General features: G+C 41.8%; 2 protein-coding genes across 4 annotated transcripts in view; one reads left to right on the forward strand and one right to left on the reverse strand.

The window, feature by feature from the left end:
- c1qtnf6a (C1q and TNF related 6a) overlaps positions 1 to 4,695 on the forward strand; it is a 21,057-nt gene extending 16,362 nt beyond the window's left edge. For both annotated transcript variants that reach the window (XM_035996829.1, XM_031320723.2), the window contains 2 exons: positions 2,998 to 3,194; positions 3,485 to 4,695. In XM_035996829.1, the coding sequence (XP_035852722.1) occupies positions 3,011 to 3,194; positions 3,485 to 4,038 (738 nt within the window). In that variant the 5' untranslated portion in view covers positions 2,998 to 3,010 and the 3' untranslated portion in view covers positions 4,039 to 4,695. The remainder of the gene's footprint in view (positions 1 to 2,997; positions 3,195 to 3,484) is intronic.
- A 2,741-nt stretch (positions 4,696 to 7,436) lies between these two features.
- Positions 7,437 to 18,858, reverse strand: chst12a (carbohydrate (chondroitin 4) sulfotransferase 12a). 2 transcript variants are annotated; one of them, XM_035996825.1, is made up of 7 exons: positions 18,627 to 18,858; positions 13,121 to 13,223; positions 12,585 to 13,084; positions 11,678 to 11,830; positions 11,220 to 11,399; positions 10,302 to 10,947; positions 7,437 to 10,269 (listed from the first exon to the last, which is right to left on the reverse strand). In XM_035996825.1, exons 3-6 carry the CDS (start codon positions 12,951 to 12,953, stop codon positions 10,399 to 10,401), a joined length of 1,251 nt encoding a protein of 416 aa, XP_035852718.1. In that variant the 5' UTR covers positions 12,954 to 13,084; positions 13,121 to 13,223; positions 18,627 to 18,858; the 3' UTR covers positions 7,437 to 10,269; positions 10,302 to 10,398. The 2 variants fall into 2 exon arrangements, with proteins under 2 accessions (XP_035852718.1, XP_035852717.1); XM_035996824.1 differs by lacking the exon at positions 18,627 to 18,858 and having other exon boundaries at positions 12,585 to 13,475.
- Between the last annotated feature and the right edge of the window lie 958 nt (positions 18,859 to 19,816).

Genomic DNA, 19,816 nt, shown 5'->3' on the forward strand with positions numbered 1-19,816 from the left:
TTTTCTTTACTTTTGGGATTTGGATGAGAAGCTCATTAGTGTATCTTTGAGGCACCATTTGACCTCTCAGAGTCAGCTCTGTGGATGTGTAAGCACAGAAATCTTTCATGCATTTCATTCAAGCAGCCAGTGAAATGCAAGTGAATGCACATCCAACGCATAGACAAATGTGCTTATTTCGTTGTAAGAATGCTTCACTTTATTAGTTTTTTCCACTGTTCCCGACTCCTGTTTCTTCTCTTCAGAGTGATACACGTTTTCGTAGGCTCAGGATTAAAGATTCCTCTTTCTCTTTCCCACTGCTCTGGGGATGAGATCCATGACACATAATGATCCTATCTTCTTAGCAGCTGCTGAACAACTGATATTTCGGCTAGTACATATGTTTCATTAATTGAATAAAATAGTCTTGGCCTCTGGTAACTCATCTAATCCTTGATCTCCTCCTTCTCTCGTTACTTCCACTCTCTAGTTTAAAACTATTTATTTATTTATTGTCATTGTGAGCTTTAGTAGTGCGCTCCATTTACCTCAGAAATTGGAAGCCGGAGCAGAGAATGACATCACACCCGAGTTGAACGCGTTCCGTTTACAAGTCGGATTTTTCATTGTGGGGATAGCTCTAGCCAGGTGAGCCATTGTTAGCAATACGAGTTGACAACAACACATTAGGCTATATTTTGTGCACACAAACAGAGTAACAACATGTCCACAGATAGAAGTTGGACAGGACTGTGTGTACGCCTGGTTTAGTGGGACACTAATAGCACAGAAGTGCTAATAACTGTATGTTATTACAGCTTTCACTACCGTTGATGCAAACAGCAGCCATGTTGGATTTTGAGCTTGGGGTACTGCAAGGTTTGTCCAACTTTGACCTCAGAAATTCTGACCTCTGAGTACAAATGCAATGCACTATAAGTTCACTGTAGCATTGACCCAGCTCAAGTCGCAGTGGGTTACGATGATCCAGATCCACCAGCAGAAATGAATTCAAAGCTAAAAAGTGAAAAACTTTTGGCTCTTCCAATGATCTGATAGTTTCCTTTGTTCTTACTGTACACTGTTGTCCCAAATTAGTTGACTTTATTAGAAATTTGCGTGGAAACCCGTTGCCTTAAGGCTCTGACACACCAACCCAACGGCCGACCGTCGGCAGAAAAGGCAGTCGGGCTGATCAGATGGCTCCAGTCTCTCAAAAAAGTGCCTCGGAACACACCGAAGCGACGCCGACTTGAGTGTACGTTCTGCGCGTGAGTGAGACGTAATACGTCTCCATAACAGCAGACGCCGCTAATCTGTATTGTCGCCCAAAAAATGACAACCGGAAATGACGGAACATCTCTTTAGGCCTAGTAAACACAGAGCACGCTGTCGTCAGTCATTGTTCTCATCAGAGAGTGTTGATAGTAGTCAAGAAGGATCGTTGTTGTCATTACTCGCTGAACGGAAGAAAATACGATGGCTAGTAATAAGAAGATATTGGCGTTGTCAGCTCTCGGGCTTCTTCTTGTGGAAGAAGCACTGATTCGCTAGTCAAGGGCTAGCACTCCACCAATCAGATTGGTCGTTGAGTCTGACTGCCCACTGGCCGATTCAACAAGTAAAATCGGGCCAAAATGGATGCCGACGGCTCCTCCGACTGACGACGGCACGGAACACACCGAACAGATTCGAGTCACCGACCTCGCCAGACTGTTCGACGGCCGATAATCGGGTTGGTGTGTCAGAGCCTTAAAACCATCTAAGTTTTTACACAAGGTGAAACTTAACAAGTCAAGTTGTATTAACACAGAGCGGAAAGTTGATAAAGTTGACAAATCAAGTTTACATTAGTAGTCATTACCAAAAATCATTAGTAAACATAAATAATTTTTTTCTGGAATCAAATTTTTTTTTATATTAATGCACGTCAGTTACATTCAAACCATTGCCAAATGAGTTGATACAAAGCTAATTAAGACTATCAGCTCCATAAACCTCTCTCAGTATTTCTCAGTATGGCTATGTTCAGAAACTGGGGTCGCCCGGCGACTTTCGCACGCAGAAACTCGAGTAATGCATTTTACGTCACAGCTGAGAAAGGACAACAGCAGCGTTCAGCTTTGAAGACAAAGGGGACATAAAAATGACAAGATAATGACGTCTTCTGAAGAGTCCATCATGTTTTTTTAGTCCTCCGTGTCCTCCTCATTGATGTATTAAGAGAGGAGGGGTGGTGCGCGATCACGAAAGGCTTGATCATGTGGATGCGACGACAGTTTTGTTGTCAATACTTAGAATCCCTCATGGGGAGACAGAAACTTTAAACATGCAAAGAAACATAAAAATATAAAACATTAGGCTACTTATAACTACTAATGAAGTAACTGGCCTATATAAATATAGTTTTTTCTTTGTAACAGTATAATTTTAAGAACAATGTATTCAGTGCATTTGTTCCTGAAAATAGAGAAGAATACACTTAAAAACACTGAAATCTTTAAGCGAATTGTGCTGCGTGGAATGTTTCCCTCGTGAGTAAGAGTTGCTAATTTCCAGACTAGGTTCATGTTAGAGAATATTGTCACTGCCCAGAGGCCATCAGTCCCCCCCCTCCCCACCCCGGGGTCTCCGTTATGGTACAACAATAAATGTAGATAAACATGAACACTAAATCAACCGTACAAAACTAAAACCCAGGTAACATACCCAAAACATTAACAGAACATTATTAAAACACACTTTAACTAGGACAGAAACCGTTCAGAACGTATTTTTTTTCCCATGAGCCTTTGCATCGCTTCAGCGCAACAGTTCAAATGACCCCATCCCTCCCACACAGAAACTTAACATCCTTAGTTATCTCTGCTTAATATGATCTGTGCACTGCATACTTAAGCTGATTATTACAAACAACTGATTGTGATTTAGTAATGAATATGTTTTTTAACAAAACATGAAAGAATAAGTAGTGACCACTAAAAAGTTTAATTACAATTAAATCTGGGTTTACAGTGTAGGCACAGCTATGTTGGGCGTCCTCATCCTTGTGTCCCTCCCCTCGCTGGTGGCCCTGGTGCCTCCTCCGGTCCCCTGCAGGCACTGCTGTGATCACCTGGAGCCAGAAGAGGGCAGCGGAGCCCAGCCTCCCATAGGAGGGTTCAGCCATGTGCCAGAGGTCCGCACCTACATCAATATGACCATCCTCAAAGGTACTACACCTATGTCATACCACTTGCAGACCCTATAAAATATATAAATATACAAGAAATACTATACATGTTCATGATAACTCTATAAGTATTATAAACACCAATACAATAGGGCAATGCAATAGTGCAAATTGTGCTAGAATAAATTAAGAATTATTAATATAACAGGTTCACATATGCTGATTGCAGATATTCTATGCTCTATCTCACATAGACTATCTTGAATTGAACTTAACCAGGGAAAGAAATGTAGCTTTTGACAGTGGTATGACTAATATCCCTCTGTGCAGGTGACAAAGGAGAACGTGGCGACAGAGGAACACCGGGTAAAGCTGGACAAGAAGGCCCTCCAGGCTCCAGAGGTCCCATGGGCTCGAAAGGCACTAAGGGCCAGGCAGGTCTCCCAGGAGACCCCTGCAAAGTCCACTACTCCGCCTTCTCTGTCGGCCGCCGCAAATCCCTCCACAGCCTGGAGTCCTACCAGGCGCTTGTGTTTGACACAGTCTTCGTCAACCTTGACGACCACTTTAACATGTTCAATGGGAAGTTCTTCTGCCAAGTCCCAGGGATCTACTTCTTCAACGTCAACATCCACACGTGGAACTTCAAAGAGACTTATCTACACATCATGCACAACGACACCGAGCAGGCCATCGTGTACGCCCAGCCCAGCGACCGCTCCATCATGCAGAGTCAGAGCGTGATGCTGCAGCTGGAGCTGAAAGACGAGGTGTGGGTCCGCCTGTACAAGAGGGAGAGGGAGAACGCAGTTTACAGTGATGATGTAGATGTCTATATCACTTTCAATGGATACCTCATCAAAGGCAGCATAGAGGGAAACTGAATAAGAGAGGGAAGGCAAGGCCGAGGATGAGACTGTTGAGCTCAGTTCTATTCTTTCTTTTATATTTAGATTAAAAAAGGAGGTTTCACCGTGGTGCTGGAATTGAAAATGGTTGCCCAGCGAATGAGCAATACCTAGAAAATGTGAAGAAATGAACTGAGTACACTCATCACCCTGATAGAAAATTGTCAGATTCATTCTCTTTATACTGCATACATGTCACAACTACATACATGGTGTCATTAAAGGAATAGTCCAACATTTTGGGAAATATGCTAATTTGTTTTCTTATACCGACTAGCAAAAACTAGTGGTATCGATCTTCTCATCTAACTCGCCAATAAGTGTATTTCTTAAAATGTCAAACATGAGCTGCTAATGTTCTCCTGTCAATCCCAAATGCGTAAAACTGGATGGATTAAATATAATAATAGTATTTTTAGAGATTAAGCCCAGAGGGCAATTCAAAAAGACATAATCTGTTTACTTTCAGTGACAGAAAATGCAAATTGAAAGATGTCTGATATTGAATATTCTCACTCTGTAATGAAGAAACTAACCAGTGGTTTGTGTAGGCTAATAGAACATGGTAAGAAAACACTTGGACTGTTATAGAGTTTTGTATGTGGTGCTAACACATGGTGCTAACTGAACTTTGGTTGTGTATGGATTTGAGTTTGTGAAACTGCAGGAAACATAATGTTCTCGCTCAATAACATTTAACGTATTGGATTAACTATGATATTTTAATGACTGAATTATGTTCTCACTTTTAAAGTGTACTTGAGAGTTTGTCAGAAGGTGCTTATTACCCCTTACCTTTGTATTAGTGTCAAGCATAGCCAAATATAAAGTGCTACATAAAGCAGTCATAGGTAATCTGACAAGTAATTATATTAAATAAACTCATGTCAGCTGTGACACAATTACCTGCTATTAATACAGATATTAGCATTGGTACTAACATGACCATAAAAGCCATTATTGATACATATCAGTATAAATACCTGTTTATGATTGTACTAACATGATCATCATTATTGATACGACAAAAGAACAATAATCAGTATAAATATGGCGTTACATTTTCTAACTGGGACCCCAACAGAACAATTAACAGGAAAAAGGTAATTCATGTTTGTTTCTAATCGCTTCTATTCAGTCTGACATGTTTACCGTTTGTTTTTAACCAAAAATGCTATGTATTAATGCAGTTATTCCAATTTTATAATACTCTTAATTGTACTAATTACACTACTGTGTTTGTACATTGTTGATACTGATATTAAAGTTATGTTTCAGCCACAAATTTAACCCTCCTGTTGTCCTGTTTTCAAAGTTTCTACATCAGAAATTTGGGTTTATTTCAACCAAATTGCCCAAAAGTAACACAGATGGAACGCTCTCACTTCAATACTATCATTGACTTTTGGGTGTTTTAATCACTTTTTGATTTTGACAGTCTGTGATTATCCATAAACATCCCCTGATCTTAACTATCAGTCATAATAATGTATACTTTCTGCATTTCTTTTTTACTTTAAAATTAGATAAAAGTTCATAAAGGATACATGTTTATTGACTATAAAATTCAAAAATGAGTTTAAAAATAGTGGTAACAAGTTGGTGTAAGTGTATACTGGTGGTAGGGGGAAGAAAAGAGCAGAAAACGTCGAAAAATTCTACAAAAACGTGTTAAAAAATGTGTTCATTTTGACATGGGATTTTAACAAGGCTGTTAACACGGGCATTGTACCCCTAAAAGCCACTGATATGATGGTAGCTGTCTGCTTGTTATGTTTTATGTTTTCTGCCCGCTAGTCAGTCAACGCAGCTTCACAGTGTGTTAACCCTTGTGTTGTCTTCCTGTCGACCTGCAACTTGGGTCAGCCTAGGTTGTCTTTTTCGACACTTTTTCTGACGTTTTTTCGATGTCTTTCTGCATTTTTGACGTTTTTGTTGTTTTTTCCCACGTTTTTGAAGCTTTTTTTTTTTTTTTAAATTCCCCTTTTTTCAATGTTCTTTTATCATTTTTTTTTCAAATGCTATAAAATTTAATAAAACATGTTAATTCAATGAAAGTAGTGAACCGATCATTTATTTTACTTGTGAAGAGTAATGATTGTAGGGAACCATCCACGTTATTTTTTATTTTATTTTGACAATTTGTTTGAAAGAAACCCAAATTTATGATATTGAATTTTTTTTTAAATGGGTCAAATTTGACCCGAGGACAACAGGAAGGGTTAAACTGTGTTTCAATTTACTATAAGGGAACAAAGTCATTTCTGATAGTTTGGGATACACGTTTGTATCAGTTCACCCTGACTTAAAGCTACAGAAAAATCCCCCAGGCACACTGGCGGTGTAGGGAAAAAAAACTTGGCCCAACATCTTCAAATACCTGCGAAAAAGTTGGTGGGTGGGAAGCTAGTGAGGGAGTACATCCGTTTGGTCTGTCTATACTAGTCTCCAAAAGGCCTTGGAATGAAGATTTCTTTTGATAAAACATGAACACAGTGACACCTTGAGGATGACGGAGAGTTGCTTAGTAATGAACTGGTTCCCCCTCCCAAACTTTGTGTTGTAGCTTTAGCGTTATGCTACGTTTTCTTTGACCCCCCCCCATCAGCTTTTTTTGATGACAGTTGTTGGCAGGTGTCTCACACATGATACACATTATAAACTGTTATGTACACTACCGGTCAAAAGTTTGGGGTCACGTAGAAATTTCCACTCCACTCCATTATAGACAGAATACCAGCTGATCTGAGTGGGTGGCTGATCTTTAATGCAATATCTACATTGCCCATTATCAGCAACCATTCATCCAATGTTCCAAAGGCACATTCTGTTTACTAATCTGATATCATTTTAAAAGGCTAACTGAGAAAACATTGGAGAACCCTTTTGCAATTATGTAAGCACATAATGTAATCTGAAAACTGCTGCCCTGGTTAAAAAAACAATGCAACTGATCTCAGCTGGTATTCTGTCTATAATGGAGTGGAATGGAAATTTCTAAGTGACCCCAAACTTTTGACCGGTAGTGTATGTGTGTGGTAGGTTGGCATGTGAGCCTTTAGGTGTAAAGATCCAGATGTTTCCTTGATTTTGCTAAGATGTCCACATTTCCTGATAACGTTGTTTGTGGGCTGCACTGGTGTCATTTTCTTTTCCTGTTTTCCTGATAAGGGATATTTCCTTCCCCCATTTCTACAAGGCTTTCACGTCAGTCCTCACTGCACAAAGAGCCTATTCTGCTCCATGGTGTTGAGACAATAACATAATTCATTATATGAGGGACATCTTTGTGCAAACATCATCTAATATGAATTGAATGGTGTAATAAATAATACTGAGTTAGAATGGATACTTCACAAAGACAGACTAATGCATTTTCCATTATGCCGCACAGCCTTTATTTCTCTTGTACAAAGACCAGATGATGCATGACACCATAACACTGATGAAACTGAATGAATACTTTGCATTTTCTGTATCGATGAGAGAAGGAACAAGTTTGTCAGACTGCAAAGTCTCTTTTGACTTTATGAAATATGTATACTTTTTTTTTTTTTTTTTTTTTTTTTTTTACAAAAACATGAATCACAAAAATAGATTTGGGGTTTTTGGTCCGTGACACCATTTAATATTATGAATTGGCATGAGGTCAAAATGTAGGACAAGCAGCACTGAAGCTTCAATTCCTTTAAGCTGTTCAAAGCATCAAGGCTGTTGAAGCATCAGACCACCGTGGGCGAAAAAAATACATCCCACCAGTCAAACTCTAATCTTCATAAAGATTCATTAACACTCCGAAGACGTTCGCATTACAAAAACAGCAAGTACTCATAGGTTTTATTCTGCCAATAAATAAGCTGTTTTCTTATTCCCTTAAAAAAAGTATTCCATCTTACGGTGTTGTTGTTTGCACTTTTAAAGAAAATACAGCCAAGAGCAACATTTCTGACATAGTTTACATCAGGACAGTAACGTAAGAAAACATAAAAAAAAAAAAAAAAAAAAGAATTAACAAAAGAAATATGAAAATCTGACAATCCAAACACTGGTGAGGTGGGAGTGCATGATGACTAAGTGTGTTTTCCAATTATCATTGTCTTGCTTAGCATAGACCTGCTTTTCTGTGTGCGCATTTAGAGCTACATGTAAAAAAAAAAAAATGCATCGAGTGATGATGGGAAAACCAGCCGCAGATGCTAAATATTTCCAGGTGTGAACCGCACCTTTACAAAACAAATAAACCAAAAGGCAGTGAGACAACACTGAGTCAATAGTGTGAACATGTACATCTTGCAGAATAATCACATAAGAGTAAAAACCACACAGTAATCCTGTGTGTTGCACGACACACACAGCAATCCGCTGGTTACAAGCACACTGAAGGAGTCCTCACAGAATCATAATTCATACAAATTCCCATAAAGACAGTTTCCTATTCTTTCCAAAGAATATTCCCACAAGATAAACAAATGCCCAATGGCTTCATACAGCTCTCACTGTATGGTGTTCAAAGTAAAAACTGAGTCCTTCTACAAAAATACGTTTTTTGCTGTGTAAACTTTTGCAACCAAAGGCACTATCTTATCTTCCCACTCTTCTCGTATAAAACATGCAGCCTGATCCATGCTCAGATCATGGTGTGATTGATCCTGACTAACCATGATTACACTCCTTTACTTGGAAACTCTGACATTAATACTGACCATAGCCTCATCTTGCACCAACCCAACTTGTGGAGTGACGTATCTTCACAGCACATACTGAAAAACACTCCACGTTGGCTTCACTTAATGTGCTCAGCTCCTTGCTACAAAATACTGCATCCAATGAAAATGCAAACGTAACTGAAACGTAAACACAAGTGTTCATCATATTTAGAGGGGGAGGGATAGCAACACTGTTGCAGTCTCCAGGGTTACCCAATGTACAGTAGGTCAGTGTTGCTAACTACAGTCTCCGTGTGTATAAACACAAAAGGTGTTTAAATGCTGATAATAACAGCGTCATGGCAACACAACAAAGCAATAAAAGAAAATGTTCCCTTTGGAAAACAGTTGTGTTTAAATATACACAGAGGCTCACCTGTGTATGTCCAGCTCAGATGACATTAGAAAATAATGTAGAAAGAAACAGACAAGCTGAGAAAAATCCAGCTGTGCAGTCTAATGTTCACTGGAGCTGCCGTGCTTCTATATGAAGAGATGTGCGGTATGAGTTGTGAGTATCCTTTTATATTAATCTGCGTATGAGGTATAAAAGAATTCCACTTGTTTCGAGCTGTCAGTATGTATCTTTAAAAGAAACCTAAAAATCCCTTTCATGCTTGACATAAACATTGCACTTACACAATGCGAAATAAATTAGATGGCAACAAACACTGTAGTCCAACTACACTTAAAACTAATCTATTAACACCTTGTTTTAACTATTTGCCCCACATTTTCCCGTCCACTGCATCTGTGTCGGTGTCACGACCAAAAGGGTTTCTATGACATCACAAAACAGAGTGTGGCACAGTGACATCTCTTCGACATCCTGCTACAAAAGCCTGGGTGATCGTCACAGTTTGGCACACAACACAACTGTTGCAACTGTCGCAAATGACGTGGCGTGACATCAACGTTGGGAGTGCTCGACACTCGGCGTGGGGGTTTCGAGTCAAGGACTACACTGGATGTACCACGTGTTAGGGACACATGCTGTGTGCACGATCCATTGTCTCAGCGGTCCTCACTCTAACTTGTGTGCTTCTTGTTGTCTTTGTGATTACAAACAATAAACAATAACGGATAATGGTTATTAACCGGGCTTCAACTAGTTGAAACAGTTTCATGCTTCTTTCGTTCAGCGCGGTGCGGACGGTGATATGACGCAATCGCGAACTGGGCGTCTGTGCGCGGAGGGTCTGATCGCCAAGCCGCGCACCTCCAAGATTTTGTAACAATGCGTACGCGGTCGCATAGGCTGCGTTGCAATGACTACAGGAGGGAAGAAGTCGGTTCTTTGAGCCGCTCTGACCGCAATCAGTATGAAAGACCAGACGGTTTGCGGTGACCATGCGCACCGTCCGCAGCGCACCGTCCGCAGCGCACCGTCCGCAGCGCCCCGACAGCGCTGAACGCAAGAAGCATGAAACACCTTTAAGTGTGCTTTTCTTGGAGCAGTGAGTCCCTAATAAGGTGCACATTCAGTGTAGGACACCCAAGACTGGAGGACACATCTGCGAAGCCCAGAGCAACGGGAGGTGTCACTGTTGTTGGAGTGTAACATTATTTCATTACATTAAAAAAAACACGTTGTCTGTGTGTGGCTGGGTCAGTTTTGCAGAAACGCGAGTCACTCATTGAGGATTGAGTCTGGTCTGTCGTAGCCGAAGAGCCTGAAGTCAGGTTCATACAGCTTGTAGAGTTCTCTCCGTGCCTCGACGGGCACTGTGCTGAACCAATCGGCCTCCCAGCTGCTGGCTGTGAGGTTCCTGTGGGAGGTGGGGAACTCCACCACATTGTCCACCCGCAGCTGGCGTAGTAGTTGCTCGGCATCATCCTCCGCCGTCTCCAAGTGGCCCACGAAGTCATACTGAATCTGACATGGGTGGCAAAGCCGATACACCTGCCGCCAGTGCTCATTAAAGGGCATCTCCTTCTCTGTCTGAGGGTCCAGGAGGTACTGGATGAAGTTGGAGAAGGAGGGATGGATGCCCACGCCAAACGCCTCGTCCACAGAGGCGGGAGGCGTCGGCTGATTGGCATAGCGGCGCAGCATGACCTGGGCAAAGCGGCGATAGAAGTCCTCATTGCGCAGCTCAAATTTATTCCGGTAGGCCGAGATGAGGCGCACAAAGGGGTCCCGCACAAAAATAAACTTGGTGTACTTCTTCAGCTTCACCTTCAAAAATGAATGAAAATCGTATTAACACATGACATAATATCATCACACCTATAATGGACAATTAATTGAGATGGTGGAGGGAATTGAAAATAATAATTAGCAACTAATAGCATGCTTAGGGGATGACAGGGGACTCTTTAGCTTAGAGAAACAATAGTTCACTGTGTGGTGAGCGACCTTTTGTGAATATTTTATTTTGTGGCCAGAAGCACATAGTGGCAAAGACTGGGTTTCACTTGTTTGAGTGAGTTGTAAGTATTTGAACAGACCTTCATGAGGTGCTTTGCAAACTTCCCGTAACGTTTCCAGAACTTGTTGAAGGTAAAGTGCATGCTGTTGTTGTGGACCAGGTCCCTGGGGATGGCCAGCGGGTCTCTCTGGGGAACACCGTCCCGCAGCAGGCTTTCACTCAGTACTATCATGATGCGCTTCCAGTTACTACACGCTACCTAAGAGGGGGAGCACACGTAAAAGTCTAAAGTCAATGTTCAGTTATTACAGGGAAATGGGTGGAAACTGGAAGAAATTGGTGGAATTGTTTAGCATTAAAACAAGAACCCAGTGTTCCAGCTCGCATTTACCATTTATGGAAAAGAGCACAATTCTCCTCATTAACTTAAAGTTTTTTATCATTTAGAAAGAAAATAACATTTTTCCGTGAGGGATTTAAACATGTTAAAGTTCTGCCGGACGTGTAAAGGAGTAAAAGATGGAGGTGTTTGCGTACCTTGGGAACATAGCAGTAGATGATGCCATGCCTGTCGTCCACTATAAGGTGATCCAGCTCCTTGTTGGGAATGTCATCAAACGAACGGTTTTTGCCAGGAAACACCACGCTGTCATTAGCGCACATCTCCTGAAGTAACCTCCGCCTCTGCTCCTGGTTGTACCATTTGGTAAAGCGCAGACAATATGTAACGTATTATCGATTAGCAAATGTTCATCATGGCACATGTAAAGGAGACATTCGGGAATTCACTTTCATGTACATATAAATGAATTGGTATTGTCTGGTCCGATTGGTAGCGAAACACAAATATTGTATAGGCACTAATATAGAAAAACAATATAGAAAGAAAGACACCCACCCCTGTACATACATACAATACGTACAACATAAGAATGCTGTAATCCAATTTTGGTTTGCAGAGTTCAGTTCAGTTTCAAATTATTGAAAGTTTATTATATATCCATCAATACTGCATAGCTTTAAAACTTACCACATCACAAATGATTTTGGTCTTGATTAGTTCCTTTTAATAAATGTTAGATTCACATTATTTGAATGAAAGGAGCTTCTGCGATCAACCAATCAGGGTCCAAAACTCTGACTGTTCTGAATGTGAGCACTGACAGTCCTCCCAAAGGTCTTTTCATGGCCGACATTTTGACTTATGCAGCATGAAAAGCAAAAGTGACTAACGATGGGTGTAGTAAGTGATACTTAAGTATGCCAGTGAGTCAGCATGCAACTTGCTCACAGGCATACATAATATTTATACCTGTGCTTTTTCTGCCGTTTGAAAAAGGATCATGTATTTCAATAGACCCAACACACCATAACATTTAAACGTTTAATCCTACCGCTACTATTAAAGACAATGATAATAATCATAATAATTTCAGACATCAACCTGTCTCTCACGGAGCTCGGCTGCCACAGGAGTCAGGTGAATCTTCCACTCCCGCCGCGGAATATACCGTTCCTCTGCTTTCTCCGATTGGTTACTTGTGTCAGCGGGGACGGGGTCCGTGGGCTCACCAGTTCCCGGCTCTAAGAACTGGTTAACGAAGGCATCGATGTCGGACAGGAAGGACGGGGTCCGGGAGGTTTGAGGCTGCTGATGAGGAGGAGGGGGGTGTGGGATTTTGGGGCCCGGTGACACAGGAGTGTGCAAATACAGATGAGAGGCTCCGACGTCGTCCCAGTAGATGATGATCAGAAGGATCATGAAGGCCGAGCCCAGGACGACAAAAATGCGGAACATCCTGGACGTTCCCATAGTGACTGTTGCTTCTACACCATCACCATGGCAGCAGATTGAAATAGTTACCTGCCTGGTTCTTTTTATGTGATCACCGGGGCAACAGATTGGAGTCACAGGGTTCTTGCTACAGGGTCACCACGGCAACAGAGTCAAGGTCCAGGAGCTCTTTCTCACCATGGCGATAGATACATAGATGGCAGCTACAGCAGAGTCTGTGGTGGGCTTATAATGATGCTGCTGCACTCCATGAATAAACTCTCACCTGTGCTCCATGCCTACAGCACCCTGCACACAGAGACAACACACACACACACACACACACACACACACACAGAGAAAATTAATCTTCTGGCTAGAATATCGGAACCAAAAACATTTTAAAACAGACAGTGTTTTCCCTAGGTTTAAGTATACGTATTTAGGGGGGTTTAGGGGTCATCTCTCAAGAGAATGTTACATTTCTCAATAATAATAAAAAGTGATTTCACATGATTGTGGACCATTATTATTACCATATCTGTGTCTAAAACGTTGGAAAAGCTAGAGCAGAAAATGAATGTATAACACTCAAAAAGCTTAAAGACAAAGCTTGCTTAAAAAAGTCCACTTGGACCTACTACAATCATTAGATCTGAGAAAAGTCATTTAGTTAGTTTTAATGCTCATGATTTTACAATCATTCAGCTTGGTGCTGACCAAAATGGCTGAGATGCTGAGCCTAAAGGCCATTTTATGGTTCTGCGGAGGCTCCACGCAGAGCGTTCGCCGTAGCCTACGTAAGTGGCCTGATGTTTATACTTGTGCGCTGGTGTGTGTGCGTCGAGCCGGCATGTGTGTGTGTGTGTAGGGGAGTGTGTGGTAGAGCGAGGGAGAAGTGAGAGAGTGACAGCGATTAGCTTCGGAGCGAGTACCGACTCTAGAGTCATATGGCGCTTTTCCATTACATGGTACCTGCTCGACTCGCCTCGACTCTATTCGCCTTTTTTGGTTTTCCATTACGAAAAAAAGTCCCTGGTACCTGCTAACAGGTACTTTTTTTTAGTACCACCTCAGTCGAGGTTCCAAGCGAGCTGAGCCGATACCAAAAGGTGACGTGAAAGCGACAGACGGGGGTGTCCTGAACAAACCCGCCATTTCTAAATAGTTTAGCCAGCTGTGTTTTTTTTTTTGCTGCCTCCAGCTTCTTTTGAAACTAAATGTGTCTTCTGGCAACAACAACACACCTTCCACTTTCTGTGTGTGTGTTGCGTTAGGTCACGGCAGTTTACTGCGGCGCCGCTTGTTTTACAGTTCTGTGGAGGCTCCACGCAGAGCTTTCGCCGTAGCCTACGTACACACACACACACATGCCGGCTCGACGCTCACACCAGCGCACAAGTATAAACATCAGGCCACTACATAGGCTACGGCGTAAGCTCTGCATGGAGCCTCCACAGAACTGTAAAACAAGCTCAAGTGGCCTGATGTTTATACTTGTGCGCTGGTTTGTGCGTCGAGCTGGCATATAAGAAGACCAGCCACGCTGAGGCGGTACTAAAATCTGCAAAGGAAAACGGACGCACAGTGTGTCGAGTTGAGTAGAGTCGAGGCGAGGCGAGTAGAGTCGAGGCGAGTCGAGCAGGTACCATGTAATGGAAAAACACCAATAGTGAGAGAAACAAAGTGTCTCCCCTGTTCTTTCTGACCACGGTGGGAAATCTGTAGCAGGAAAAGTTAACCCTCTCCTTGATTTCATGTTGTTTATGGAGAAGGAGAACCAGGAAATGAGTCGGGGGGAAATGCAACGCTACTAAGCCACGGCTGAGCGACGCGTGCGTCGTGTAGTTACATTTTTTAAGAGGTGCACATCAGTCTACGGCGCAGGGTCTGGCGTAGACGCAGAGGGGTCTGTGGGGGTACGCCGTCGATTCGACGCAGAAGCATAAAAAGGCCTTAAGCCTTATAATGGTAGTGAAAACCCTGCATTATTTCATCTAAACTGGAAAAGCACATTTCAACAAGATGAATCACTGGCACACAGATAAGCTCACAAAAATGCAGGGAATCTAGCAGCGAGAGAGAACAAAGACACTTTAATGACAAACCATGTAAAGTATAATAATAGACGGCTGTGCTGTGGACCAACACTTCGGAGATATTGAACTGAATTTATTGCCTTTTTAAATTCCTCCTATTCAAGCATCTAGGTAGAGTTTCACACTCTTTTTCACAAGAGATTATCAGGCAAAAATACAAGCAAAGGAAAAGCTTTTATGTGAGTGAGGTATGCTTGCTCTTCTGCTGAAAACTAGAGCAATGTGAGCACGTCTGACAGTTTCCTGGCTTCACATTTTTGAACTGAATTTCAACTTCACCTCTCTAAGATGACTGAACTCCCACTCCCCGGCAGTAAAATCACAAGTGGTTGTCAAATGAGTACATGCCACGGGGCTCTGCTGTAGGGCTGGGCGATATGACCTAAAAATAAAATCCCCGATTTTTTCCAAAAAAATCCGATTCAAGATTTAAATCGATTTTTTCTCCCCCTACTTAAAATCAATCTGCAGATGACAAAGAAATTGTTCAAAACAAGTTTTAACTTTATTTTGTTTTGACTCACACACACGCACACACATGGGGCATGTATACCATTATGATTATTCATGCCAATTTTGTGGAAATATAAATTGGTTTGAGTGTTTTCCCTTTTTTTGGATGGGGGGTGCTATATATTCAACAACAAACAAACGGATGCGTGAGATAAAGCTGTTTTCACACATACAGGTAATTCACTTCTCGTTCCTCGCTAAAAGTTCAAATCATTTTAACGTTATTGCGCAACCTTGCCCCTATTTTCACCTGTTGCTGAGTAACGTACATTAACATCCCATGGTCTCTTGAATGTAGCATACCTGGAGCAAGCTCCTTCGTAGTAACTAGCGGTAGAAACAAACGTCGAAGAGGAGCTCCGTGCTACAGAGCGGCGATTGCTAGTTGTTTAAGCCGCTACAGACCTCCATCACAGCTCGGTCGTATCAGCGGCATTTAGTAGATGTGTTGAGCCGCAAAAGAGTTCCTCAACACCGCCTCTGGTGCCCCGCATGGTGGTCCTTTAGGTCAGCGGTAGCTGGTGATTCAGTTATACGATAATAGGTGACTCTCAGCCGGGGACAGAGCACCGCGAGCTGCCGGTCATTTCGGCGGAGATTACGGATAAGTAAGTAATGAAACTACTAGTTAAGAAAAGAATTAATGTTAGTCCCTGTCGCTGCCATGTTGTTTGTGTATCTCTATGGCAAACGCGCAGGGCGAGGGCTGAGCCCGTTCGGAGCTATGGGATCCATGAGGGGAGCGTCGGCTGATGTTAAGGAGAAAATCGATTTTCATTTAAACAAATCGACGTTAACTACACATTCGACTTAATCGATAAAATCGATTTATCGCCCAGCCCTACTCTGCTGCATACCATAAAGTAATAACTTTTGCATTGCATAAGTATCCCGCTGTACTTATACCAGGCTTCCTATGGATTATGGTATACCATCGGCACATTTTAATACTGAGCACTACGGAAGTAATAAAAGCCAAGTTAGCAACCTTTGAAAGAGGGCCAATAGCAAAGAATTTTCACACCTAACCAAGATACAAAAACACACTGAAGCTTACTGTGCTCATGCAAGGCACAAAACAGCCTATTACTTTATGGAGAGCTGCAGAAAGATGGCCTGTGTCTGTTTTACCTGTGGCTTATCTCAATCTTAATTCATGTTTCCTAATTCCACTTTATCTACAGTCTATCTTCTCTTTCCTGTGCGGTTTAAAAGTCGAAAAGTCTTTTCCATTCCGACACTCTTCTAAATTTGGAGCTCTCGTGTAACAGTCCTCATTTATTTCCTCTTCCCTGAAGCTGAGAGGAGACCATTGACATGGAAAATCATGATTCCCCTCTCCAGAGGCTGCAGACTACACTCCTCTTTCTCTATGCACACCAACAAATTAACTGCTGTCCCATAATGTACATTAAATCAGGCATATCAGGGGTAGAAAATATTCAAATGATGCCAGTGGTGGAAAGTGAATTTACTTAAATAAAAGTAACAAAAGAAAGTACTCTACATAGGTACTTTATTTGAGTATTTCTACTTTATACAACACATACTCGTGCCTAATAGCAATAGAGGAACGTAAAACTCGGTTCATTTCAAAAAGTGACCGTTGAATCATGGTTTCATAAGGGGACACGAACCCCGGTCTCCTGAGTGAACGTCCTGTGTTTGTTTGACCCATCCACCACCACAACCTGCCTCTTCAAGTCAGATGTCTTGCTCTTACACTTTGTCACCTCTCATCGTTGTTTGCTCTTGCGAATCAGCCACAAGAGGTGGCCGCCTAACAATAAACGTAATTATGGGGCATCATGAGCTGCTTAGAGACCATCGATCTACATGGTTGTTTTCTGGGTGAGGACGGTTTGAACTACAATTCAGAGGAAAAATTGCTGAGCTGCAACTAAAGATTGTTCTGATTATACACTGATTATAACACATAGCCAGACAAATGCCTGTTGCAAGGTGACATCTTCAGATGTGTTCTTTTGTCCAACCAACAGTCCAAAACCCCAAAGATATTAAGATTACATAAAACTGCGAAAAGCAGAAAATACTCACAATGAAAAGTGACTTAAACAATTAATATATCATGAAGATACTTACCAATTAATTTTTGACTAATCGATTCGTTTCAGCACTAAAATAGATCTTTTTTTTTAACTCCACTAGGCTATATATATCTGACAGCTATAGTGACTACTTAATTTACGAATTAAGATTGTATGTACAAGACATTAGGACTATAAGAAGTGTGATGTATTGTTATTAAGTATCCAACGACCAGTAAAATGCTTTTACTTTTATTATGCTATTTATACTTTTACTTAAGAGCAATTGTGATGGAGTTTTTTTGACAGTGTGGTTTTGTTGTCACTGTCTACTGTAGCTGTGGACGCTAGGCTGAAGCATTAAATCAATATCTGGGGATATAGAGGAGAAATAACCTCTTTACACGCGCCTTTTTGTGTTGACATGAATATTTTTGGATGCACACTCGCATCACGCCAACAAGTCTCACGCTACATCTGGCTATTAATTGTCACATAGGCTATTAGTGGTTGCCTCACTACTCGTCCACGTTTGTTATGTTCGCCACAACGTCAACGCATGTGTCCATACAAACCAACAGATAAAGCCCAAAAAAGCAACCGAGCAGCCTGTGCTCACCCGAGGATAGATAAATCACACCGTCCTGGCCGCAGCAGCCGCCAGCGGATGCCAGACCCGGACACAATGTAGCCTTTGACGGGAGAGCAGCGCCGCGGGAACGGGCTGTTCCTCACACCGGGAAGCTTTCGGCATGTGGTTCATTAAAGCGTCGCGTGTAGTCTTTAAGTGAAATTTACGTGGAGACCATGAAGAGTAGCAAAAGAAAACAACGAGCTTCCTTCCGTACAGCCTGTGGTTTTATCAATATACGCTGTCAGTGTGCCTACAGCGCATAGACTGTAATATACAGCGGTGTCAAAGTAGTGCACAGCATTGGAACAAAGGTACATGCAAAAAACACGTTGTTGCTACTGAGAGGTGAAATGTTACGTTACTTTACAGAATCCTTGTTAACAATAAGAAAGACGAGTAGAAAAAAACACCTTCTCACCTCTTTTTGTGCCCGCGAGCTCCCAGCGCCGCGTCAGCCTGCCTGTGATGCGAGTCCCCTTTTTTCTTGTAGATGGAGCGGGAGCACGTAAAGCACCGCGAGAGTTTGTAGTTGAGGTTTCTGCAGAGTGAGCTCATGAGGGGAAAAATTCACTTTTCTGGGTCAGCTCCAGCATAACATGTCTCTACTCAGGGATGATTTATGTAGACAGTCTCCCCCTCCTCCCTCCCACCCTCTCTGCTCCCTCCCACAGAAGCTGCGTGCTGAATATAATCTGCTGTACCTGCAAAAACAAATGTGATCTTCACTCAAAAAATCAGACCAAAAGAATGATAATAAGGAAATGTTGCTGTGGGGATCTGTGTCTATTTCTGTTGCATCAGGCTGATGCGGTTAAAATCGTGTTATTTGTGAACTCTTTTCATCCTGTGACATCAAACATAGCCAGGAGCCCCTACTGAGCGGCTGATTCACTTTGCAACATACACACACACACACACACACACACACACACACACACACACACACACACACACACACACACACCATTATCATCATCTGCTTTCAATCAGCATCACATATTTCACCCCCACTCCTGAGTTTACTCGCAGCGCTGTGTTCTCATAAATTTGCTTAATGTTCTCATGAATTTGCTTAATATAACTTTGTACCCTGGCAGCCATTCTACTTTGAACACACACAACAAACACACACACACACACACACACACACACACACACACACACACACACACACACACACACACACACACACACTGAGCATGAACACACAAGAGCACAAAAAAAATTCTCAAGAAAATACGGTACAATCAAGATTATTTCTAAAATCATTTCCATGCAATGACAGAGACGATAATCATATTACATTGTATCATGTTTATTACTTTCATGTATTTTATAACTTTTTGGTGATACTACATTTTAGTCAATGTAGTTTAAATATTACCCTTTGTTGTATTTCACTACATGAAGCAAAAATGCAGGAGTATTGACTAAATTAAGGCTGATAGTGTTTTAGGTTTCTTAAACACAGTATGAGGCTGATTTGAGCATTTTGGGGAATACTGCATGTTGCTTTATACATGTCTTCCTGGCAGATGAAGAGATTATCTAGCACCCTTATGAAACAGGTTATTCTAAATCCCCCTCTGGCTTGCCCATTTTTATCAA

This window comes from Sander lucioperca, chromosome 21, assembly GCF_008315115.2.
Source record: "Sander lucioperca isolate FBNREF2018 chromosome 21, SLUC_FBN_1.2, whole genome shotgun sequence".
Classification (NCBI taxonomy): Eukaryota; Metazoa; Chordata; class Actinopteri; order Perciformes; family Percidae; genus Sander; species Sander lucioperca.